The sequence below is a fragment of the Entelurus aequoreus genome, linkage group LG10 (genome assembly GCF_033978785.1).
Source record: "Entelurus aequoreus isolate RoL-2023_Sb linkage group LG10, RoL_Eaeq_v1.1, whole genome shotgun sequence".
Taxonomy (NCBI): domain Eukaryota; kingdom Metazoa; phylum Chordata; class Actinopteri; order Syngnathiformes; family Syngnathidae; genus Entelurus; species Entelurus aequoreus.
In genome coordinates this window covers 31,872,102-31,898,505 of record NC_084740.1, presented here as the reverse complement: position 1 = coordinate 31,898,505, position 26,404 = coordinate 31,872,102, and the positions used below count along the sequence as shown (strand labels likewise).

The 26,404-nt window shown below is 41.7% G+C and overlaps 1 protein-coding gene across 4 annotated transcripts in view; it reads left to right on the top strand.

Annotated features, from left to right (window-relative positions):
* The window catches only part of postnb (periostin, osteoblast specific factor b), a 52,890-nt gene that overhangs the window by 12,307 nt on the left and 14,179 nt on the right, over window positions 1–26,404 (top strand). For 2 of the 4 annotated variants that reach the window (XM_062062108.1, XM_062062111.1), the window contains exons 3-9: window positions 17,808–17,872; window positions 23,702–23,859; window positions 23,928–24,092; window positions 24,163–24,309; window positions 24,406–24,547; window positions 25,261–25,473; window positions 25,745–25,879. In XM_062062108.1, the coding sequence (XP_061918092.1) occupies window positions 17,808–17,872; window positions 23,702–23,859; window positions 23,928–24,092; window positions 24,163–24,309; window positions 24,406–24,547; window positions 25,261–25,473; window positions 25,745–25,879 (1,025 nt within the window). Of the gene's footprint in view, window positions 1–2,188; window positions 2,291–17,807; window positions 17,873–23,701; window positions 23,860–23,927; window positions 24,093–24,162; window positions 24,310–24,405; window positions 24,548–25,260; window positions 25,474–25,744; window positions 25,880–26,404 lie in introns of those variants that run through there. The other 2 variants (XM_062062109.1, XM_062062110.1) reach the window with 2 other exon arrangements.

The window sequence follows — 26,404 nt, the reverse complement described above, 5'->3', positions numbered from 1 at the left end:
CCTGGGGATAGGTTGATTGGCAACACTAAATTGGCCCTAGTGTGTGAGTGTGACTGTGAATGTTGTCTGTCTATCTGTGTTGGCCCTGTGATGAGGTGGCGACTAGTCCAGGGTGTACCCCGCCTTCCGCCCGAATGCAGCTGGGATAGGCTCCAGCACCCCCTGCGACCCCGAAAGGGACAAGCGGTAGAAAATGGACGGATGGATGTTTTGAATCGAGAATAGTGCTGAGTCAAGAATCAATTCTGACTAGATGTCACCCCAAAAATCAAAAACAAATTGAATTGTGAGTTGTTGTAATATTCCTATCCTTAAAATACTGTATATCCTAAAATATTTGAACAACACATCCAGATCTTAGCTTTTGTGTTATTGATAGCAAGTCAAATCACTGTAATATCTAATATGGTAGCTCATTATTAACAATTTCTTGGATTTTTGTGTTATGCCAAGAGCTTAAAAATATGAGCTTTGGTCCTTAGTCACTTAGTCAGGTAATACAAAGAACACGATACAAAGCACAAGATACAGTCTGGTGGGCCGTGGGAGATGATCTAATTTCACCTATTTGGGTTAAAAATATTTTTTGCAAACCAGTAATTATAGTCTGCAAATGATGTGTTGTTGTTGAGTGTCGGTGTTGTCCAGAGCTCGGCAGAGTAACCGTGTTATACTCTTCCATATCAGTAGGTGGCAGCCGGTGCTAATTGCTTTGTAGATGTCGGGAACAGCGGGAAGCAGTGTGCAGGTAAAATTGTGCTTATGATTAAACCAAAAATAAACAAAAGATGAGTGCCCCTAAAAAAAGTAATTAAAGCTTAGGGAAGGCTATGCAGAACGAAACTAAAACTGAACTGGCTACAAAGTAAACAAAAACAGAATGCTGGACGACAGCAAAGACTTACTGTGGAGCAAAGACGGCGTCCACAAAGTACATCCCAACATGACATGACAATCAACAATGTGCCCACAAAGAAGGATAAAAACAACTAAAATCTTCTTGATTGCTAAAACAAAGTAGATGTGGGAAATACCACTCAAAAGAAAACATGAAACTGCTATAGGAAAATACCAAAAAAAGAGAAAAAGCGCAAGACAAGAACTAAAACACTACACACAGGAAAACAGCAATAAACTCCAAATAAGTCAGGGGGTGATGTGACAGGTGGTGACAGTACACCTACTTTGAGACAAGAGCTATAGTGATGCATGCTTGGTTATGGTTTAAAGTCATACCCAACAATTGCGACGACGACGAGTTTCGTTTTTTAATGATGTCTGCTGGTGGTGTGCCTCCGGAAAAACGCAAAAAATGTGCCTTGGCTCAAAAAAGGTTGAAAAACACTGCTCTAATCACTTGGCCCGGTGTATAAAATCAAGCACTTAGGCATGGAGACTGTTTCTACAAACATTTGTGAAAGAATGGGCCGCTCTCAGTGATTTCCAGCGTGGAACTGTCATAGGATGCCACCTGTGCAACAAATCCAGTCGTGAAATTTCCTCGCTCCTAAATATTCCAAAGTCCACTTTATTATAAGAAAAGTGAAGAGTTTAGGAACAACAGCAACTCAGCCACCAAGTGGTAGGCCACGTAAACTGACAGAAAGGGTCAGTGGTCGGGGGCGGGGGGCGTGGTTATTTACAGCTAGAATTCACTAACTCGAGTATTTCATATATATATATATATATATATATATATATATATATATATATATATATATATATATATATATATATATATATATATATATATATATATATATATATATATATATATATATATATATATATATATATATATATGTATGAAATACTTGACTTTCAGTGAATTCTAGCTATATATATATATATATATATTTATTTATTTTATTTACATAAAAGAAATACTTGAATTTCAGTGTTCCGGTGGCTATCCATTAGATGGCAGTATTGTCCTGTTTACCTTCTCCGTTCATGATGAGTATATCATTTCGGCCACCGTGTTCAATGGAGAAGTCTGTTCTACATATTTACAGGCAACATACACCTTCCCCGTCGAACTGTCCTGGATGAACTGAAATTCTTGTTTCCATTCGTTTGAATTCGTTAGGCAAACTGTTTATATTGTGGGAAAGCGGACGTGAGAACAGGCTGTCCCCACTCAGTCTCAGGTCCGCATTGAGCTGGAGGGGGCGTGGCCTCCAGCTCCGGCTGAATACCGGGAGTTTGTCGGAGAAAATCTCTGCCGGGAGGTTGTCGGGAGAGGCGCTGAATACCGGGATTCTCCCGCTAAAAACGGGAGGGTTGGCAAGTATGCAATATAGTGTATATCGAATATCGTGTTTAAGTCAAAATATATCAAGATAAACTTTTTCATCCATATTGCCCAGCCCTTGTCATCATGGCAGAAAATAATTGGGAGGCACTGCATTAGAGTGTGCAAGTGTACCTAATGATGTGGCTGGTGAGTGTATCAAGAACCAGAAGCGCCACATTGTGTGTCTAATTAGTCCACTTTTCCTGTCATTGAGTGCTAATGGTAAGCAAACATGCGACCATATAAGAAGTGTGTGTACATTGTACTACATGACAGTGGTTGTTGGCTCACAAGAATGAACATAAATACACCATAAACCTTAAAAATGTTTCCACGTTCTGCCGTCAAGGACAACCGTGCCCACTGCTGATCCGTAGTTGTACTGGAATGCAGCCAAAAAGGGGGAATAATATATTAGACTTGAGCCCAATTCACCGTAATTCTCAGAGGAACGCTTCCTTTTTTTAGGAGACGCTGACGAGTCAAATGTTTCCGAATGCTCGGCCAGACACAATCCCTCTGTGTGGGAGAGAGCGATGTAACGATGTCTTTTTTTTTTTTTTTTTTTTTTTTTGTGCTGACTCTGCCCCAAATTGGACTGGTGTGACTTCGCCCGAGTGCCTCCAAGTCTGATACAAACCACACATAACCATGCAGTCATGAGCCAGGGCGAGTCTAAGGTTTAATCCTTGACCATTAAACGCTCTCCCCATATTTTGCAGGATTTGTTTGTGATTGTTACTGTGCACATATATGGGGACACAACTACAAATGTGCGCTTCATTCACTAACGGCGTTACAAAAAAGATCAATTAGAATAATACATAATGTTGGATATAGAGAACATACAAACCCTTTATTTATTAAATCACAATTATTGAAATTCAATGATTTGGTGCATTTGCAAACAGCTAAAATGATGTACAAAGCAAACTATAACCTGCTACCCAAGAATGTACAACAATTATTCTCAACAAAAGAGGAGAAATATAACCTTGGAAAAAAATCTAATTTAAAACATTTGTATGCATGCACAACACTTAAAACATTTAGCATATCTGTATGTGGTAGGGGTGTAACGGTACACCAAAATTTCAGTTCGGTACGTACCTCGGTTTAGAGGTCACGGTTCGGTTCATTTTCGGTACTGTAAGAAAACAACAAAATGTAATTTTTTGGGTTATTTATTTACCAAATTTGCAAAATATTCCACCAAAAATATTTTTCTTAGTGGAATATTTGATGTGAAGTAATGGGAACCTTGGATAGGTCAATAATTCATAATAACATTGATTTTGATTCAATATGTTTTGAGCAATGACAGTTTGAAAGAAAAAAAAACAGCTTTGTTTTATTAATCAACATTGCAACTTTTTCTAAATTACATTTAACTTTTAAGATTTCACTTTTGTTATGTGTTTGTTTATTTTAATAGTATTTTTAGAATGTGCCGTGGGCCTTTAAAACATTAGCTGTGGGCCGCAAATGGCCTCCGGGGCACACTTTTGACACCCCTGCTATAGATAATAAAAAATTGTATCTGATAAATCTATGGATAAAAAGCAGAGCCTGGCGACGCATGCGCGTTTATCATAACTCTCTCGCTCTCTCTGTCTCTGCCCCTCCCTCACCAATGCTGCTGCGCGCACAATTTGTTTTGTTTTTAACCCCTTCTTAACCCTGAACGTACATTGAAAATACACGCAACCCTAACTCAAAATGCCGGACATTTGAGGCATTTAAGAAACTCCGTCCTGACAGCTACGCAAAAGAGGACATGTCCGGTGAAAAGAGGACGTATGGTCAGTCTGTCGTAGCCCGTTAGCTGGTAGTAGGGTTGGGTATCGTTTGAATTCGAACAATTCCGATTCCAATTCCGATTCTTTGTTTCGGTTCCGATTCCTGGCGATTCTCTGTTCCGATTCTTTTAAGAGGTAGGGTCAAAAAAAGTTTTGGATATTTTAAATGAGCTAGCTAACCTACATACAGTCTTTCTGAATGAAATAGTCTGACATTCTCCATCAATTTTAATTCTATTAACTTTTTATGAACTTTACTATAAATTCCTCACAGGGCTGTTTTCAACTAGAATATAAATATCAAATCTATGAACTTGAATATAAATATTATAAATACATTTTCACAGGGGTACACTTTCCTCAAGAGAGCTTTATTTTTGAAAACCTCATGAAAACACATTTACACATAAGTGTATGATGCTGCAGGAAACCTCATGAAAACCCATTTACACACACAAGTGTATGATGCTGCAGGTACTTAAAAATGTTACCGTGCTCCCACTGATGGGCTAACCTGGTGCAGAAAAGCAAATAAACAATAAGAAACAACTTGCAAAACCCAGTCCAGATTAGCAGCAGGTACAGTATAAAATCAGAGACAGTTCTTGTTTAGGAAAATGACCATATCCGCCTTCTCAGGCAGGATGCGTGAGCGTTCTGGACAGATAGTGTCTCCTGCTGTGGAAAATACACGTTCGCTGGGTGTGGAAGAAGCTTGAAGGCATAAATAGGAGAAAGCGAGATCTGACAGCAGGAGGAGGACGGTCGGCGCAGCGCGTCAAAGACGGGACATGCATATATTTGTACTTCATGAACTCGGAGGTGCTTCATCATGTTTGACGTGCAACCTCCAAAGCACGAAACAGTCCTGTCGCACGTGTTATATTTCGCCGATATTTCCTTTTTTTAGTAAAATAAAGCCACACTTTCGACCGCCGACGCCCGCTATCCATGCTTGACTGAGTCGCTCAGCTACATAGGCTCGGCTATGCTAGCACTTCCGGCGGTGGGCGCTTCTTCGTTGGTGTTCAGCGGCTTATTCTTCCGGTCGGCGGATTTATTATTTTTTTCCGGTCGGCGGACTGGGTATCGAAACTAGGAATCGAAATTTAAACTTTTGAACGATTCCGGGACAATCGGAAAGTTAGTCCCGGTTCCAATCGATACTCGATACTCGATACCCAACCCTAGCTGGTAGCATGCCGTGTGCTGTGCATTGTTTACACAACGTGGGTTACGCTACTTAATATGTCCGTGTGGAAACTCGTTCGGTACACCTCCGAACCGAACCAGAACCCCCGTAGCGAAACGGTTCAATACAAATACACGTACCGTTACACCCCTAACATGTGGAATTAAATTATGGAATGGATTAACCAAATAAATCAAACAAAGCACCAATATGATTCAGTTTAAGAGACTGTCCAAACTACAAGTGTTCACAAAGTACACAGAACAATAATTATGATGAACATCTTGAAACCTGTTTTTTCTTTTTTTGAGACAAAGATTATTTATGTATTTAATATTTGTTTGCTTACTATGGTATATTATTTATGTATCACTTACAGTATTTGTTCACTGTTCTGTTACAGAGCACAAGGACATGGGATAAAATTGCTATGGTATGAAAAGGGGTAGGATTAAATAAGCTCTGCTTCTTCCTACTCCTTTTCGGACGTGCTGTAATGAAACAACTGGAGATGTGTGATGCATTGATACCAATATTTTGGTACCGGTACTAAAATTATTTCGATACTTTTCGGTACTTTTCTAAATAAAGGGCACATTAAACATATGTTTCTTCTTGCACTTAAGTCCTTAAAGGCCTACTGAAATGAATTTTTTTTATTTTAACGGGGATAGCAGATCTATTCTATGTGTCATACTTGATCATTTCGCGATATTGCCATATTTTTGCTGAAAGGATTTAGTATAGAACAACGACGATAAAGATTGCAACTTTTGGTATCTGATAAAAAAAAGGCTTGCCCCTACCGGAAGTAGCGTGACGTAGTCAGTTGAACATATACGCAAAGTTCCCTATTGTTTACAATGATGGCCGCATGAAGTGAGAGAGATTCGGACCGAGAAAGCGACAATTTCCCCATTAATTTGAGCGAGGATGAAAGATTTGTGGATGAGTAAAGTGCAAGTGAAGGACTAGTGGGGAGTTGAAGCTATTCAGATAGGGAAGATGCTGTGAGAGCCGGGGGTGACCTGATATTCAGCTGGGAATGACTACAACAGTAAATAAACACAAGACATATATATACTCTATTAGCCACAACACAACCAGGCTTATATTTAATATGCCACAAATTAATCCTGCATAAAAACACCTGCGTGTTTGTTACGCTAGCTCCTAGCTCCTCTGCTAGCTCCTAGCTCCATAGAACACGCCAATACAATTCAAACACCTGATCAACACACACAATCACTCAGCCCAAAAGACCGTTCACCTAACCCAAGGTTCATAAAGCTTATATATTTTTAAAAAGTTACGTACGTGACGCGCACATACGGTCAAGCTCTCAAATGTTTAGCAGCCAAGGCTGCATACTCACGGTACCTGATATTCAGCTGGGAATGACTACAACAGTAAATAAACACAAGACATATATATACTCTATTAGCCACAACACAACCAGGCTTATATTTAATATGCCACAAATTAATCCTGCATAAAAACACCTGCGTGTTTGTTACGCTAGCTCCTAGCTCCTCTGCTAGCTCCTAGCTCCATAGAACACGCCAATACAATTCAAACACCTGATCAACACACACAATCACTCAGCCCAAAAGACCGTTCACCTAACCCAAGGTTCATAAAGCTTATATATTTTTAAAAAGTTACGTACGTGACGCGCACATACGGTCAAGCTCTCAAATGTTTAGCAGCCAAGGCTGCATACTCACGGTACCTGGTATTCAGCTGGGAATGGCTACAACAGTAAATAAACACAAGACATATATATACTATATTAGCCACAACACAACCAGGCTTATATTTAATATACCACAAATTAATCCTGCATAAAAACACCTGCGTGTTTGTTATGCTAGCTCCTAGCTCCTATGCTAGCTCCTAGCTCCATAGAACACGCCAATACAATTCAAACACCTGATCAACACACACAATCACTCAGCCCAAAAGACCGTTCACCTAACCCAAGGTTCATAAAGCTTATATATTTTAAAAAAGTTACGTACATACGCAAAAAAAAGTTGCGCACATACGGTCAAGCGATCAAATGTTTAGAAGCCAAAGCTGCATACTCACAGTAGCACGTCTGCGTCTTTGTCATCCAAATCAAAGTAATCCTGGTAAGAGTCTGTGTTGTCCCAGTTCTCTACAGGCGTCTGTGTATCGAAGTCAAAAGTCCTCCTGGTTAGAGTCTCTGTTATCCGAGTTCTTCCATCTTGACTGCATCTTTCGGGAATGTAAACAAAGAAGCGCCGGCTGTGTATTGTTGTGGCTGACTACGTTCGAAAAATACGTCCATTTCGCACCGACAACTTTCTTCTTTGCTTGCTCAGCTTCCTTCTCCATAATGCAATGAACATGATTGAAACAGATTCACGAACAAAGATGTCCAGAATACTGTGGAATTATGAAATGAAAACAGAGCTTTTTCGTATTGGCTTCAATGTGGAAGGCATACCCGTGTTCGCCGGGCTACGTCACGCGCATACGTCATCCTCAGAGGCGTTTCGAACCGGAAGTTTAGCGGCAAATTTAAAATGTCACTTTATAAGTTAACCCGGCCGTATTGGCATGTGTTATAATGTTAAGATTTCATCATTGATATATAAACTATCAGACTGCGTGGTCGGTAGTAGTGGGTTTCAGTAGGCCTTTAAATAGAATAGTGAACATACAAGACAACTTGTCTTTTAGTAGTAAGTAAACAAACAAAAGCTCCTAATTAGTCTGCTGACGTATGCAGTAACATATTGTGTCATTTTCCATTCTATTATTTTGTCAACATTATTAAGGACAAGTGGTAGAAAATGAATTATTAATCTACTTGTTCATTTACTGTTAATATCTGCTTACTTTCTCTTTTAACATGTTCTATCTACACTTCTGTTAAAATGTAAAAATCACTTATTCTTCTGTTGTTTGATACTTTACATTAGTTTTGGATAGGGATGTTCGATAATGGCTTTTTTGACGATATCTGATATTCCGATATTGGCCAACTCTTAATTACCGATACCAATATCAACCGATACCGATATATACAGTCGTGGAATTAACACATTATTATGCCTAATTTGGACAACCAGGTATGGTGAAGACAAGGTCCTTTTTCAAAAAATTAATAAAATAAAATAAGATGAATAAATTAAAAACATTTTCTTGAATAAAAAAGAAAGTAAAACAATATAAAAACAGTTACATAGAAACTAGTAATTAATGAAAATGAGTCAAATTAACTGTTAAAGGTTAGTACTATTAGTGGACCAGCAGCACGCACAATCATGTGTGCTTACGGACTGTATCCCTTGCAGACTGTATTGATATATATTGATATATAATGTAGGAACCAGAATATTAATAACAGAAAGAAACAACCCTTTTGTGTGAATGAGTGTAAATGGGGGAGGGAGGTTTTTTGGGTTGGTGCACTTATTGTAAGTGTATCTTTTTTTTTTTAACGTTGATTTAATAAAAAAATAAAATAAAAAAACAAACAAAACGATACCGATAATAAAAAAACTGATACCGATAATTTCCGATATTACATTTTAGATCTAGATCTCTAGTTTTGGATAATACCACAAATTTGGGTATCAATCTGATACCAAGTAGTTACAGGATCATACAGATACCATACTTGGTATCTGTATGATCCTGTAACTACTTGGATCATACGTTGGTCATATTCAAAGTCCTCATGTGTCCAGGGACGTATTTCCTGAGTTTATAAACCTAATATACATTGTTAAAAAGCGAAAGAAGATGTTGTGATGCCAAAAAATATTGACGTAATCATAGTACTATCGACTAGATACGTGCCTGTACTTGGTATCATTACAGTGGATGTTAGGTGTAGATCCACCAATGGGTGGCGTTTGTTTACATTTTAACGCCGGTGAGCTACGGTGCGTAGTGAAGCATGTTTAGCTATTCCTCGTCCTGCAGGGATGATACTTGTAAGAAATGTACTTTATTTGTCGCCATGGAGGCGAGCATCAGTGATTTAGAAGTAGCTAAAACACTGCCGACTGCGGATGGACGTTAGCCGCTAGCTAACTAGCCATGTCTTAAAGCACCTCTTCCTGAGGGCGTTTCAGTTTTATAACTCCACCTTTATCTTTAGTTTTTAAGCCAAAATGCGTCCGTTCTCCCTTTTCTGTCTACACACTGTGTCTGCTTGTAAGTACTCTGTGATTGTGTGCCGCCGAACATGCTCCTCTGCTCGTAAAAACAGCAATGACACAACGTGACGACGACGCGGGCGCGGGACCGGTACTTTTCAGAGACTGTATAGTACCGAAAATGATTAATTAGTATTGCGGTACTATACTATTACCGGTGTACCGTACAACCCTCTTACATTGTATCGTATGCATGTTTGAAATAAACTGAACTGAACTAAATTGTTGCAGCCTAATATTGTTTATAATAAAAACACAACAGAAATACTTCGAATAATCCAAAAGTCAAACCCACGGTTCGCTCTCTCACTTGCAACCTGCGGCTACATTTGAGTCATTTGCGATCCCTGCCCTTGCAAGTAATACATGACAGCCGCTTTCTTCCTCCATGGAAATAATAAGAACCAATAAAGTCGGATAAATTGCATCAATATGGCAGAATAGAAAGGATGGTAGAACTAATGGCCTGATGTGTGTGTTTTTGTTTTTGTTTTTAACCAACACTGGTGTTTCTGTCATCTGACTGCACCAGATCCAGCACTTTTTTTTTTTCTTTCTATCAGATGATTCCAGCATGCGACATTTGTGTTTGTCCTGGAGAATGCTGGAATGAACGCACACAGGCTAACTATTATTGACCATTTGGAAGAGCAGGTGACTCGCACATGGACCTTTTTTTGCCCTCTCTCTCTCTCCCGTTTGTTTTGCAGCTTTCGCATGAAAAACTGCTTCTCGGGTTTCCTTTCATGTGGATATTGTATTAAAACAGAGGTCGTCGTCCTCTTGCCGACTTTGTTTATCTGTGTTTTCCTTATCAAAAATGCTTTTGATGAGATCCGTTGGATTTTATTCTGAATTGAGAATAGGACGTAACTAAGTGTGTAATGTGTCTGATTCCTTTTTTTGGTAACACTTTAGTATGGGGAACATATTCACCATTAATTAGTTGCTTATTAAAGTAACAAGGACTTAATTTAGAGTTATTTGGACACTATGGGAACATATAAGGGTTAGGGTTACTAATAAGCAATAATTCTGAGGTTATTGAGGGAAGACTCTTAGTTAATGGCTTACTGCAGGGATGTCCAAAGTACGGCCCGCGTGCCAAATGCGGCCCGCCGGTGTCTTCAAATTGGCCCGCGACACGTCATGAGTTTAATAAGAAATCTTATATTCATTTTAAAGGTATAACACTTTAAATGCTGCTGTTTTGACACAATATAGTGGACAACATGAGTTTTTTCTGGTCAAAGACTTTTTATGTTTGGAATATGCAGCATCTATTTATATGACCGAATGCAAACAACCTTCCCTAATCATGGTGCCAAAAAAAAAAAAAATCGAAAAAATCCAACCAACACAAAAGTAAACAGACATGGTCACTGAACTTTGTGGATATTATAAAAAACGTCCAATCACCATAAACATTTTTTAAAAATTACACAGCGTGATGGGAAAATGCTTAAAAGACTCTCCATACTTATTCATGTTTGGTGCATTTTAGCTGCTTGACAAAACTTTAAGGAGGTTGTCACAGAAGTAAACAAGGTAGAAGTCAAAGTTTTGCATACTCTTAATATCCAATTATATTACAATTAATATAATAAGTGTGTCTGTATGTATGTATGTATACACACATATATATATACATATATATTTATACATGTATATATATATATATATATATATATATATATATATATATATATATATATATATATATATATATATATATATATATATATATATATATATATATATGTATGCATGTATGTGTGTGTGTGTATATATATATATATATATATATATATATATATATATATATATATATATATATATATATATATATATATATATATATATATATATATGCATGTATGTGTGTGTGTGTGTGTATATATATATATATATATATATATATATATATATATATATATATATATATATATATATATATATATATATATATATATGTATGTATGTATGTATATATATATATATATATATATATATATATATATATATATATATGTATGTATGTATGTATGTATATATATATATATATATATATATATATATATATATATATATATATATATATATATATATATATATATATATATATATATATATATATATATATATATGTATATAGTTACTTTACGTGCAGTCGGCTTTCGGCCCTCAACCACATTTTTTTAGCCCGATGCGGCCCCCGAGTCAAAAAGTTTGGACACCCCTGGCTTACTGGTTGTGTAATAAGGCCATGCAGAATAAGGCATTAATACGTACTTAATAATAACTAATTAAGAGCCAATATGTTACTAATTTGCATGTTGATAAGCAACTAATTAATGGTGAATATGTTCCCCATACTAAAGTGTTACCCTTTTTTTTAATGTTTCATTTGAAAACTCACTCAAGTGAAAAGCTCGACAGTTTTAGGTTTCGCATCTTCGTCTCTTACTGTTTTGAAAATGAACCGAACTGGGACCTTAAAACCGAGGTACGTACCAAAACCGTGACACCCCTAGAGGTGTCATACTTTTTTCCATACTTTTTGTTGTACGTGATTTAAGGCTATATAAATAAACATTGATTGATTGATTGATTGATTGAGCTGTATAGAACAGTGAAGCCAACTTAAAGTTAAAGTACCACTGATAGTCACACACATACACTCTTTACCCTCTGCATATGACCCATCCCCTTGTTCCACCCCCTGGGAGTTGAGGGGAGCAGTGAGCTCGGGAATCGTTTTGGTGATTTAACCCCCAATTCCAACCCTTGATGCTGAGTTCCAAGCAGGGAGGTAATGGGTCCCATTTTTATAGTCTTTGTATGACTCGGCCGGGGTTTGAACTCACGACCTACCGATCTTAGGGCGGACACTCTAACCACAAGGCCACTGAGCAGGTTTTTACGATGTATATTACTGCGATGCTAACTTGTGGCTTCATATTTATATGTTCAAGGTGCAATGTACAGTTGCAAATATTTCTAATAGTGGAGGTTATGTTTAAACATGTCCATACCTGCTGACACCATGGGTATAGTCGTGTTTACATCCAGCAGCTGCACCTTTTTATTTTTACTATCCTCCTCTGGCTGCTGCCAAAAGTGTTCATCGCTGTTTTTTAATGGCTTGTCCATGTCAGGACATGGACTTTGGCGACGCACATTATTGCGTGGGTTGCTTTCCCGGAATGCAAGCGAACCAGACTGGACAAGGCGTGAATGTAAAGACATGTTTTAATCTCTATCAAAAGAACAAAACAAATGACGCGCACAAGGCGGAGAAAAAACTTGGCTAAGAACAAAAACTTACACTTAAAGGCCTACTGAAACCCACTACTACCGACCACGCAGTCTGATAGTTTATATATCAATGATGAAATCTTAACATTGCAACACATGCCAATATGGCCGGGTTAGATTAGTAAAGTGCAATTTTAAATATCCCGCAAAATATCCTGCTGAAAACGTCTCGGTATGATGACGTTTGCGCGTGACGTCACGGATTGTAGCGGACATTTTGGGACACCATTGTGGCCAGCTATTAAGTCGTCTGTTTTCATCGCAAAATTCCACAGTATTCTGGACATCTGTGTTGGTGAATCTTTTGCAATTTGTTTAATGAACAATGAAGACAGCAAAGAAGAAAGCTGTAGGTGGGAAGCGGTGTATTAGCGGCCGGCTGCAGCAACACAAACACGTAGCCGGTGGTTAATTGTTTACATTCCCGAACGATGGCAGTCAAGCTTTACCATTGGCCTGGGACAACAGAGACTCTTACCAGGAGGAATTTGAGTTGGATACACGCTACCGTGAGTACGCAGCTGCGGCTTCCAAACATGTGATCGCTTGCCCGTACGTGCGTGCCGCTATGTGCATGTCACGTACGTGGTATATCTCGGTTGGTAGAGCGGCCGTGCCAGCAACTTGAGGGTTGAAGGTTCGATCCCCGCTTCCGCCATCCTAGTCACTGCTGTTGTGTCCTTGGGCAAGACACTTTACCCACCTGCTCCCAGTGCCACCCACACTGGGTTAAATGTAACTTAGACATTGGGTTTCACAATGTAAAGCGCTCTGAGTCACTTGAGAAAAAGCGCTATATAAATGTAATTCACTTCACTTCACTTCACTAACTTTGGGGAAATATATGTGCTGTATGAACTTTGCGGAGGTGAACGGTACTTTGGGCTGTGGGATTGAGTGTGTTGTGCGGGTGTTTGAGTTGTATTGGTGGGTTATATGGACGGGAGGGGGTAGGTGTTTGTTATGCGGTATTAATTTGTGGCATATTAAATATAAGCCTGGTTGTGTTGTGGCTAATAGGGTATATGTATGTCTTGTGTTTATTTACTGTTTTAGTCATTCCCAGCTGAATATCAGGTCCCACCCGCCTCTCACAGCATCTTCCCTATCTGAATCGCTTCCACTGCCCTCTAGTCCTTCACTCTCACTTTCCTCATCCACAAATCTTTCATCCTCGCTCAAATTAATGGGGAAATCGTCGCTTTCTCTGTCCGAATCGCTCTCGCTGCTTGTGGCCATGATTGTAAACAATGTGCAGATGTGAGGAGCTCCACAACCTGTGACGTCACGCTACTTCCGGTAGAGGCAAGGCTTTTTTATCAGCGACCAAAAGTTGCGAACTTTATCGTCGATGTTCTCTACTAAATCCTTTCAGCAAAAATATGGCAATATCGCGAAATGGTCAAGTATGACACATAGAATGGATCTGCTATCCCTGTTTAAATAAACAAATCTAATTTCAGTAGGCATTTAACGTAGACTATGGACATGAAACAAAAGAACTGCTAAACGTGACATGAATAAACAAAAACTTGCTTCGAAAAAGCATGGAAACGAGCATGGAACAATGGCATGGAAGACTAGCATGAGTGACAAGGGTAATGTCGCCAGGCCGACTGCCTGGCAACTGCAAGCTTAAATAATGTGTCATGATTAGCAACAGGTGCGTGAGTCCGAACGTGAAACAGGTGACACTAATTGTTGTCATGGTAACAAAGCAAGGGAGTGAAAACAGGAACTAAAGAGAGTCCAAAAACCAAACAGAACATAGCCAAACAAAAACATGATCAAAAGACATGACAGTCCAAGAGCAAATGCACATATTTCCAGGTGTTTGGTAAAGTCTTAAATAGGGCTGCAACAACTAATCGATTAAATCGATTAAAATTGATTATTAAAATAGTTGCCGATTAATTTAGTCATCGATTAGTTGGATCTATGCTATGTGCAGAGTTTTTTGTTTTTTGTTTTTTGTCATTTTTATTTATTTTATTTTTTTAAATAAACCTTTATTTATAAACTACAACATTTAAAAACAGCTGATAAACAATAATCAAAATAAGTATGGTGCCAGTATGCTGTTTTTTTCCCAATAAAATACTGGATAGGATAGAAATGTAGTTTGTCTCTTTTATCCGATTATTAATCGATTAATCGAAGTAATAATCAACAGATTAATCGATGATCAAATTAATCGTTAGTTGTTCCCTAGTCTTAAACAGTAGTGTTCATTCTAACCAATTGATACTGATGAATATAGTTTAGATGGGTTTTGCTGGGTGACCTTGGATTTTTGCATCGCTGTAAAGTTACTTTGCAAGTTGGAACTTTGACTTTATGCGGCATTCTAATGTTCTCAGTTGAGGATTTGACAGTTTTCTAGATTTTTTTCCTAATGTAGGGATCTTCAACCTTTTTTTCTTTGTGTACTTGTACAGCTTAATTCCACCCAAACAAACTGAATAAGGTTGTTTTGTCAGAAATGTTACGATCCAAAATTTCAAAAGAGAACAATGTTGTTCATCTCAGTCTCGTATTTCAGTTTACATTTCTTTCTGGTATTTCACATTAGGAACTGAAAACACCAGAGATTTCTCTTGTTCGCTTTTGTTGCCTGTTTACAGATGTTTAGCAGCTATCGAGTGAACTATTATACAAACGTATAATACTATTCTGTGAGTTAGTACTTTTTGTTCATGCAAAAGAGCTGTTCAAAAGATCAAAATAACAGCTGTTTTCGATAGCTGTGTATTATAACGCGTCACATTTCTAGAACCCTGTGGTGAACTACTGGTAGATCGCGAGCAACGGGTTAAAACCCTGTGAGCTGATGTCTCCTTACTGGTCGCAGTGACTACTCTGGGTTAGGGTTGTACGGTATACCAGTATTAGTATAGTACCGCAATACTAATGAATCATATTCGGTACTATACTGCCTCTGAAAAGTACCGGTCCGCCATGACATTGCTGGTTTACGAGCAGGCGAGCATGTTCGGCAGTGCACAATCACGGAGTACTTACAAGCAGACACAGTGTGTAGACAGAAAAGGGAGAATGGACGCATTTTGGCTTAAAAACTGACGATAAAGGTGAAGTTATAACACTGAAACACCCTCAGGAAGAGGTGCTTTAAGACATGGCTAGCTAGCTAGCGGCTAACGTCCAGCCCCAGTCGGCAGTGTTGTAGCTACTTCTAAATCACTAATCCTCGCCTCCATGGCGACAAACAAAGTAAGTTTCTTACAAGTATCATCCCTGCAGGACGAGGAATAGCACATGCTTCACTACACACCGTAGCTCACCGGCGTCAAAATGTAAACAAACGCCATTGGTGGATCTACACCTAACATCCACTGTAATGATACCAAGTACAAGACCGTATCTAGTCGATAGTACTATGATTACGTCTTTTTAAATTTTTTTAATTTATGTTTATAAACTCAGGAAATATGTCCCTGGACACATGAGGACTTGGAATATGACCAATGTATGATCCTGTAACGACTTGGTATCGGATTGATACCCAAATTTGTGGTATCATCCAAAACTAATGTAAAGTATCAAACAACAGAAGAATAAGTGATTATTACATTTTAACAGAAGTGTAGATAGAACATGTGAAAAGAGAAAGTAAGCAGATATTAACAGTAAATGAACAAGTAGATTAATAATTCATTTTCTACCACTTGTCCTTAGTAATTTTGACAAAATAAAAGAATGGAAAATAACACAATATGTTACTGCATATGTCAGCAGCTAAATTAGGAGTCTTTGTTTGCTTACTTACTACTAAAAGACAAGTTGTCTTGTATGTTCACTATTTTATTTTAGGACAAACTTTCAATAAGAAACATGTTTAATGTACTGTAAGATTTTTTGTTAAAATAAAGCCAATAATGCAATTTTTTGTGGTCCCCTTTATTTAGAAAAGTACCAAAAAGTACCGAAAAGTATTGAGATAATTTTGGTACCGGTACCAAAATATTGGTATCGAGACAACACTACTCTGGGTATTGGCATGCTATCTTGGGAGTGCTATGATATTTGGCTTTTTATACTACTTATGCTATTTTCCACTGGCATGTAAGATCCTTTAAGGCAGTGGTCCCCAACCTTTTTGTAGCTGCGGACCGGTCAACGCTTGAAAATTTGTCCCATGGACCGGGGGTGGGAGGGGGAATTTTTTTTTTTTTTTCATAAAGTTAAAAGTTAAAGTACCAATGATTGTCACACACACACTAGGTGTGGTGAAATGTTTCCTCTGCATTTGACCCATCCCCTTGTTCACCCCCTGGGAGGTGAGGGGAGCAGTGAGCAGCAGCGTTGGCCGCGCCCGGGTATAATTTTTTGGTGATTTAACACCATATTCCAACCCTTGATGCTGAGTGCCAAGCAGGGAGGTAATTATGTTGATTTAATAAAAATAAAACATTTAAAAATAAATTATTTTTTTATTTCTTGTGCGGCCCGGTACCAATCGGTCCGCGGACCGGTACCAGGCCGCGGCCCGGTGGTTGGGGACCACTGCTTTAAGGTATCACTCAGGACTTCAATACAGTTTGTAAGGGACGTGTTGTAATTTGTAGTTTTTATAATGAACGTAACACTGCTGTTTACTGGTTCAGCAGTTTTTAGAGAACCGTCCTTAGAAGGGTCTTTGTGCTGAACACATTTTTCTAAAATCCTACTTTAAGCAGCCTGCATTTAGCCTTGCCAAAATGAGGTTAACCAAAATCCAGGCAGCATCCAAACTTCAAAAGGGGCACTCTCTGTAACATTAATACTTTAAAAAGAAAATACCAGTGTAATCTTGGAGGCAGCTTTTCCATCAGGTTTTGGCCCGACCGGTTTTAGGTACTGATGCAGACATACTGTCACATCTGGAAACACTGGACGATGCCGTAGGTAGCCAGATAAAATACACTTAAGTCGTGACAATGAAATCCTTTTGAAGGATGTGCTACCTGCCGGGGGTAATTTTAAAAATATATATATTTTGCTTTCAGGATGGTACTGTACGAGTGCTGCCCAGGCTACATGAAGCTGGATGGCATGCGTGGTTGCCCTGCAGGTATGTGTCGCATTAACAACTTTGTTTGAGCAAATTTATTAAAGTTTTACCGGGGCATATCCTCCAAACCCCAAAAGCAGCTGCTTGCTATTGTTGAAATGAGGCCAACTGGCAGTAAAGGATGCCCTCACATGCTGCTGACACATGCAGTCTCACTCTTTGAGGCACGGATGTGTTAAAGGTTAAAGACAGCCTGTGCCAGTCAAATTTTTCAGGTCCAAGACAATCCTGAAAAGGATGCAAAACCTTTTCTGCATAAGAAATAATATGTTGCAGGGTCAAACTGTTGCTATTATCAAACCTTTACAAACACAAACATATTTATTATTGACATCAGAAGGCATGAGATTATAGGAACAACACATACGACTCTAGGCCAGTGGTTCTTAACCTTGTTGGAGGTACCGAACCCCACCAGTTTCATATGCACATTCACCGAACCCTTCTTTAGTGAAAAATATATACCGTATATATATATATTTTTTCCAAATTCAAGACAGTTATGTTTTTGGTAACACTTTAGTATGGGGAACATATTCTAAGTAACAAAGACTTAATTTAGAGTTATTTGGTTAGGGTTAGAGGGTTAGGGCCAGGGTTAGAGGGTTAATAAGGCATTAATAAGGCATTAACAAGTACTTAATAATGACTAGTTAAGAGCCAATATGTCACTAATTTGCATGTTAATAAGCAACTAATTAATGGTGAATATGTTCCCCATACTAAAGTGTTACCATGTTTTTTTACTGGTGCACAAAATGAACCGTGAATGAACATCACCTTGTTCAAAGAACAAAACCAACACAGTGCATAAACTCACAACAAATTACACACCTGCAAATTAGTGTGACTTCTGCTGTTGCCGTATCCGTAATACGCCGATAGGGAGAAGTTTTTATTTACACGATGAGTCGGGTGTGTCTTGACCTCCGCCGAACCCCTGAGCCCGACTCACCGAATCCCTAGGGTTCCATCGAACCCAGGTTGGGAACCACTGCTCTAGGCTCAGCAGAGAGGTGGGGGGAGAAAGGGACATGTACTTATGCCCGCATAAGTACGTCCATAAATCTGTGACGCCACAGAGCGTTCAGAAGTACTGTATCAAAAACTGTGCGCAAGTTTGAGCCCAAAGCCATGAACATTATTATTTGATGCTGTGGCATTGTTTAACGGGAGTATCCAGCATTATAAAACCAGAAAAGAGGACAATCATCAGAGGTCCCCTTTAACATTCATCCATCCATCCATCTTCAACCGCTTATCCGGAATCGGGTCGCGGGGACAGCAGCTCCAGCAGAGACCCCCAGACTTCCCTCTCCAGAGCAACATTTGCGACTTCCTCCTGGGGAATCCCGAAGCGTTCCCAGGCCAGAGAGGAGATGTAATCCCCCCATCTGGTCCTTGGCCTGCCGCGGGGCCTCCTCCCAGTGGGACGTGCAACGAGGACCTCCCTAGGGAGACGCTCGTGAGGCATCCGCACGAGATGCCCGAACCACCTAAGCTGGCTCCTTTCCAAGCGAAGGAGCAGCGGCTCTACTCCGAGTCTCTCTCGGGTGACTGCACTTCTCACCCTATCTCTAAGGGAGATGCCAGCCACCCTTCTGAGGAAACTCATTTCGGCCGCTTGTATCCGCGATCTTATTCTTTCGGTCATTACCCACACTTCATGACCATAGGTGAGAGTAGGAATGTAGATAGCTCGGTAGACCGAGAGCTTTGCCTTCTGGCTCAGCTCCCGTTTCGTCACAACAGTGCGGCAGAGAGACTGCAATACTGCCCCAGCCGCTCCGATTCTCCGGCTGATTTCCTTCTCCATCTTTCCCTCACTCGTGAACAAGACCCCGAGATACTTAAACTCCTCCACCTGCGACAGAGTCCTGTCCCCTACCCGGACTGTACAAACCATCGGTTTCCTGCTGAGAACCATGGCCTCAGATTTGGAGATGCTGATCCTCATTCCAGCCGCTGAACACTCGGCTGCGAACCGATCCAGTGAGAGCTGAAGGTCACGAACCGAAGGTGCCATCAGGACCACATCATCTGCAAACAGCAGTGACGCAACCTTTAGCCCCCCGAGACGTATACCCTCTCCGCCATGGCCACGACTCCGCCTAGAAATCCTGTCCATGAAAATCACAAACAGGATAGGTGACAGAGCGCAGCCCTGGCGGAGACCAACCCCCACTGGAAACGGATCCGACTTACATCCAAGCACCCGGACACAACTCTCGCTTTGGTTGTACAGAGATTGGATGGCCCTCAGCAGGGTTCCCCTCACTCCGTACTCCCTCAGCACCTCCCACAAGATCTCCCGAGGGACGCGGTCATACGCCTTCTCCAAATCCACAAAACACATGTAGACTGGATAGGCATACTCCCAGGCCCTCTCCAGGATTCCCGCAAGCGTAAAGAGTTGGTCAGTTGTTCCACGACCAGGACGGAATCCACATTGCTCCTCTTGAATCTGAGGTTCGACTATCGGCCGGACCCTCCTTTCCAGTACCTTGGCGTAAACTTTCCCAGGGAGGCTGAGTAGTGTGATACCCCTGTAATTAGCACACACCCTCTGGTCCCCCTTTTTGAAAAGGGGAACCACCACCCCAGTCTGCCACTCCCTCGGCACTGTCCCAGACTTCCACGCAATGTTGAAAAGGCGTATCAACCAAGACAGCCCATCAACACCCAGAGCCTTCAGCATTTCTGGACGGATCTCGTCAACCCCCGGAGCTTTGCCACTGTGGAGTTGTCTAACTACCTCAGTGACTTCACTCCGAGAGATCGACGTCGATCCCCCATCATCCTCAGGCCCTGCTCCTATCAGGGAGGGTGTGTCTGATGTATTTGGGTTCAGGAGTTCCTCAAAGTGCTCTTTCCAACGCCCCACGACTTCCTCACTTGAAGTCAGCAAAGTCCCATCCTTGCCGTACACAGCTTGGATGGTTCCCTGCTTCCCCCTCCTGAGGTGCCGTATGGTCTTCCAGAACAGCTTTGGTGCCGCCCGATAGTCCTTCTCCATGGATTCCCCGAACTGCTCCCACACCCTCTGCTTAGCCTCGTCCACAGCCACGGCCGCTGCCCTTCGGGCCCGTCGGTACCTTGCAACTGCCTCCGGAGTCCCCTGGGATAACATACCCCGGTAGGACTCCTTCTTCAGTCGGACGGCTTCCCTGACCACCACTGTCCACCAGGGTGTTCGAGGGTTACCGCCCCTTGAGGCACCTAAGACCTTCTGGCCACAGCTCGCATCTGCAGCTTTAGCAATAGAGGCTTTGAACATTGCCCATTCCTGTTCAATGTCCCCAACCTCCACAGGGATGGCAGAGAAGTCCCGCCGGAGGTGTGAGTTGAAGTCCTTCCGGACAGAGGACTCCTCCAAACGTTCCCAGTTCACCCGCACTACACGCTTGGGTTTGCCAGGTCTGTCCAGAGGTTTCCCCCGCCATCTAACCCAACTCACCACCAGATGGTGATCAGTTGACAGTTCAGCCCCTCTCTTCACCCGAGTGTCCAAAACATACGGCCTCAGATCAGCTGATACGATTACAAAATCGATCATTGATCTTTGGCCTAGGGTGCTCTGGTACCAGGTACACCTATGAGCATCCTTATGCTTGAACATGGTGTTTGTTATCGCAAGTCCGTGACTAGCACAGAAGTCCAATAACAATCCACCACTCAGGTTCAGATCAGGGAGACCGTTCCTCCCAATCACGCCAGTCCAAGTATCACTGTCATTGCCCACGTGCGCGTTGAAGTCCCCCAGCAAGACTATGGAATCCCCTGCCGGCGCCCCATACAGGACCCCATGCAAGGTATCCAAGAAGGCTGAATACTCTGAACTCCTGTTTGGTGCGTATGCACAAACAACAGTCAGAGTTTTCCCCCCTCCAACCCTAAGGCGAAGGGAGGCGACCCTCTTGTCCACTGGGGTGAACTCCAACGTACAGGCACTCAGCCGGGGACTCGTGAGTATCCCCACACCCGCCTGTGCCCTCACACCCTGAGCAACTCCAGAAGTGAACAAGGTCCATCCCTTGTCCAGGAGTGTGGTTTCAGAGCCCTTGCTATGCGTAGAGGTAAGCCCCACCAGATCCAACCGGTAGCGCTCCACCTCTCGCACCAGCTCAGGCTCCTTCCCCACCAGCGTAGAGACGTTCCACGTCCCGAAAGTCAGCCTCTGCTGCCCTGAATTGGTCCGTCCGGAGCCTCCACTTTCACCGCCATCCACTTGGCAGCGCACCCGACCCCACTGGTTCCGACCGCGGGTGGTGGGCCCACGTGGCAGAGAAGATGGTGTGTCCACGTAGCTTCTTCGGGCTGTGCCCGGCCGGGCTCCGTGGCAAGCCCGGCCACCAGGCGCTCGCTGACGAGCCTAATTTGTATGTCCATCTATCAATTTTCTACCGCTTGTCCCTCTCGGGGTCGTGGGGGTACAGGAGCCTATCCCAGCTGCATTCGGGCGGAAGGCGGGGTACACCCTGGACAAGTAGCCACTTCATCGCAGGGCCAACACAGATAGACAACATTCACACACTAGCGCCAATTTAGTGTTGCCAAGTCTCACCTTCTAATTCTCTAATGATTATTGTTAAGACTTCTCTTTTTTTAAGATAAGTATTGTAAAAAAAGACAAACACAAAGCAAAGCATACATGCAGAGTTAATAATTTTATGTGGACTGAACTGAACTCATAGAAGGTATGCTCAGACTTTGCAAGTGAAGTCTTTCAAGTTCTTGTATGACGTCACTTCAACCTCCCAAGTTTCCAAATCATTAGGGTTGGGTATCGTTTGAATTCGTACGATTCCGATTCCGATTCTTTGTTTCGATTCCGATTCCTGACAATTCTCGATTCCGATTCTTCTTGTACCATGCCGGGATCAATGTGTTTGACAGGTAGTCCCTAGAAGGTGGTATGTATTTTGGGTTGAGAGTTTTCACCATATCCCTGCAAACATAAACAAACATGTAATGTTGCTGTTACTGTTTAGCCCAGTATCAATTAGCTTAGCTCTAACGTTATTGCTTAACTAACCTAAATGTTGGAGATTCCACCTCTGAAAAGGGATGCAGTCTTTTGACTATGTGTGCAGTGACCTTTCTGTGGCACTCTTCCGTCTGTGGCACTGACATCTTCCCCATTGCCGCTACGGTGAACGGAGTACGCTGAGCACATCGCGGAGCCTGGCTAGCAGGTTGTAAATTGTCTATGAAAAAATATGCGGGCTAATTTGTTAGCTGCCTCAACGTTGGCGCAAAACACATATATTGTTTTACTTACCGGATTCGGACTGCAGTGCAGTCACCGAGGTGCCAGGCTGGGCGTCGGAGCCAGAGGAGGACGGTCGGCGCAGCGCGTCGAAGACGGGACACGCATTTATTTGTACTCCATGAACTCGGAGGTGCTTCATCATGTTCGACGTGCACCCTCCTAAGCACGAAACAGTCCTGTCGCACGTGTTACATTTCGCCGATATTTCATTTTTTTTGGTAAAATAAAGCCACACTTTCGACCGCCGACGCCTGCTATCCATGCTTGACTGGCTTGCTCGGCTACATAGGCTCGGCTATGCTAACACTTCCGGCGGTGGGCGCTTCTTCGTTGGTGTTCTGCGGCTTCTTCTTCCGGTCGGTGGACTTATTCTTTTTTTCCGGTCGTATCGAAACTAGGAATCGAAATTTAAACTTTTGAACGATTCCGGGAGAATCGGAAAGTTAGTCCCGGTTCCAATCGATACTCGATACTCCATACCCAACCCTACAAATCATGCGACGTTTTGGGTCATTTTGAGGCACAACCGTGATCAACCTTTTTCATTCCTCTCACAGTGGCCCCAATTGACCATGTGTACGGCACGCTGGGCTTGGTAAAGGCCTCTTCCACCCAGAGATACTCCGAAATCTCCAAGCTAAGGGGGGAGATCGAAGGATCTGGATCTTACACCTTTTTTGCGCCGAGCAATGATGCCTGGGAGCTTTTGGATGAGGTAAATCCAATGGACCAAAAAACGTCTATCTTACAAGTTTGACATCTTGTTCTTTTTTGCCGTAACAGACCGTTCGTAGCGGGCTTGTTAGCAATGTCAACATTGAGTTGTACAACGCTCTGCACTACCACATGGTCAACAAGCGCCTCCTGACCAAAGACTTACGCAATGGGATGACGGTCACCTCCATGTACAACGACCTCGGCCTCCTCATCAACCATTACTCCAATGGGGTAAGCGCTATCAACCGGTAGCATTTGTCACCTCGCCTCATAGCGTTGACTTGAATCATTTTGTCGATAGGTTGTGACCGTCAACTGCGCAAGGATTATCCATGGCAACCAAGTGGCCACCAATGGTGTTGTGCATGTGATTGACCGTGTCATCAGCACTGTCGGGAACACTATTCAAGACGTTATCGAGATTGACGATGACCTGACGACACTGAGTGTGAGTATACTTTATTCACATCCATTCTGTGATGTTTATGCATCCATCCACGAGAATACTATTTGTGCTAAACATGCTGCTGGGTTTCCCATCCAGAGTGTTGCTCAGAAATCTGGTTTGTTGGACAAGCTGGGCAAGCCTGGACATTTCACTCTTTTCGCTCCCACCAATGAAGCCTTTGCCAAGATGGGAGGTGACGTTCTGAAGAGGCTTCAAAGCGACAAGCAGGTCCTCCAAGGTACACCGCATGTTTGATCCCAAGGATCTTGACTCGTCCAAACACTACAGTAGAGTCTAAAACCATAACAGAGTGTGTCTTTGTATCTAAAAAGTTGCAAGCAAAAACATCTGCACGCTTCGAAATTGACTTTTTGTCACAAGTTCAATTCCCACCAATTTGAAACAGCTGAAAACACAATATTCTGTGCAATGAAGACGATGGGTCCTGGCTTGTGGACACAGTTTTGGCAAGCTATACATAACATTTGGTAGGACACTAATCTCAAAAATTAGTCTCCACTTTCAAAACCGGCATGTCATAGTGGATGGAAAGTCACGTCATGCTGTAATACGCATATTTTTTTCCCCCATTCAGACTTATATAGTCTTTTGGTGAGGTAGCTAATCCTATAATGTTTGGATGTAATTCACTTATAGTACATTTCAACAAGGTGATGTTGTCCACGACAGCAGTAACATTAAAGAAGAGCTTCCTTTGGAAGCGACAGCTACTCAGAGAAACGCTGGTCTACCGCAAATATTTTATTGGCCAGTGATGTCAGATCAGACAATCTCACACAAAGTTAAACAGAAGTGTGGTAAAATCCCTCAGAGGGCCAGAAGGATCCAAGGGTCTTCTGGTTCCCAAGAGCATTGTAGTGTAGCAACTGAAGCAGCCAACAATACTACCTAAAACAGCCCGTTCACGCCACACTTATCTTCTTTTTCCAGCTCTTCTGAATTTTCACCTCCTGGACTCGGTGCAGTGCTCCGAGGCCATCATGGCCGGCACCTCTTACGAGACCTTGGAGGGCAATAATATCGAAATCGGCTGCGATGGAGAGAGCTTGACGGTCAACGGCATTAAGATGGTGCGCAAGAAGGACATTGTCACAACCAACGGTGTCATCCACCTCATTGACCAAGTTCTCGTTCCAGACTCAGGTGAGACCCGACTCTTTTTTTCCTTAGTGAAATATGACTGTACTACAACTCACTACTGCTAGTATTGTTAACAATCACTGTTTGGTACATACAGTTCCTCCGTTTTAAGATGACAGTTGATATTTATTAGTAAGTGAACACAACTACAGTATCAGTAATAATAAAAGGCTAAAAACACATTTTATGTAGTCCTGTAGTTTGATGCACTACACAAAAGTAATACCAATATTTAGGTTTTTAAAACGTTTCCGGATTTTCTTTGACTTTTAAGCCAAACAGGTGATGGAACTGGTGGGAAGTTCTCAGTCTACCTTTGGTGACATGGTGTCCGAGTTGGGAATTACTGGCGCCATGAAACCCGAGGCAGAGTACACCCTCCTGGCCCCTCTCAACACCGCCTTCAGTGGTAAGCTATTCATTGCACGAGAACACATTCTTGTCCTCCCTCTTAGGATGAAGCAATGTTTGTCAAACGTGTATGTACAGTCAATGTGGTCTGAATTCTTTCATTTTTACAGGTTTTATATGAGCGTTAGGAATTCACAAGGCAACAACAGCTGGCACTAACAGGAAATCTTATGCTGAGACTGTAAATTCCTCCCAATCAGAGGATGAACTGTAAATTGTAGCTTGTTGTACGTGGTGCACCTACTGAGCTGTGCCATCTTTGCTCATTCATGCTCTGAGTTGCTGATTGCTGTTTGTGCAGGGAGCGATGTAACGGAGCAAAATAGAGTAAATATTCATAAAACCAGGTGGGATGTTACCCACCCCAACATTGGGCCCCATTCAGCAATCGATCTTAAGAACAAATTTTGTTCTTAGGCCCACTTACGAAGTTTTTAAGAAGATTTTTGTATTCACCAAAGTTTTCTTAGCTGGGATTTGTTCGTAGGTAAGAACAAAATCTACGAGTGCTCCAGAGCACTCT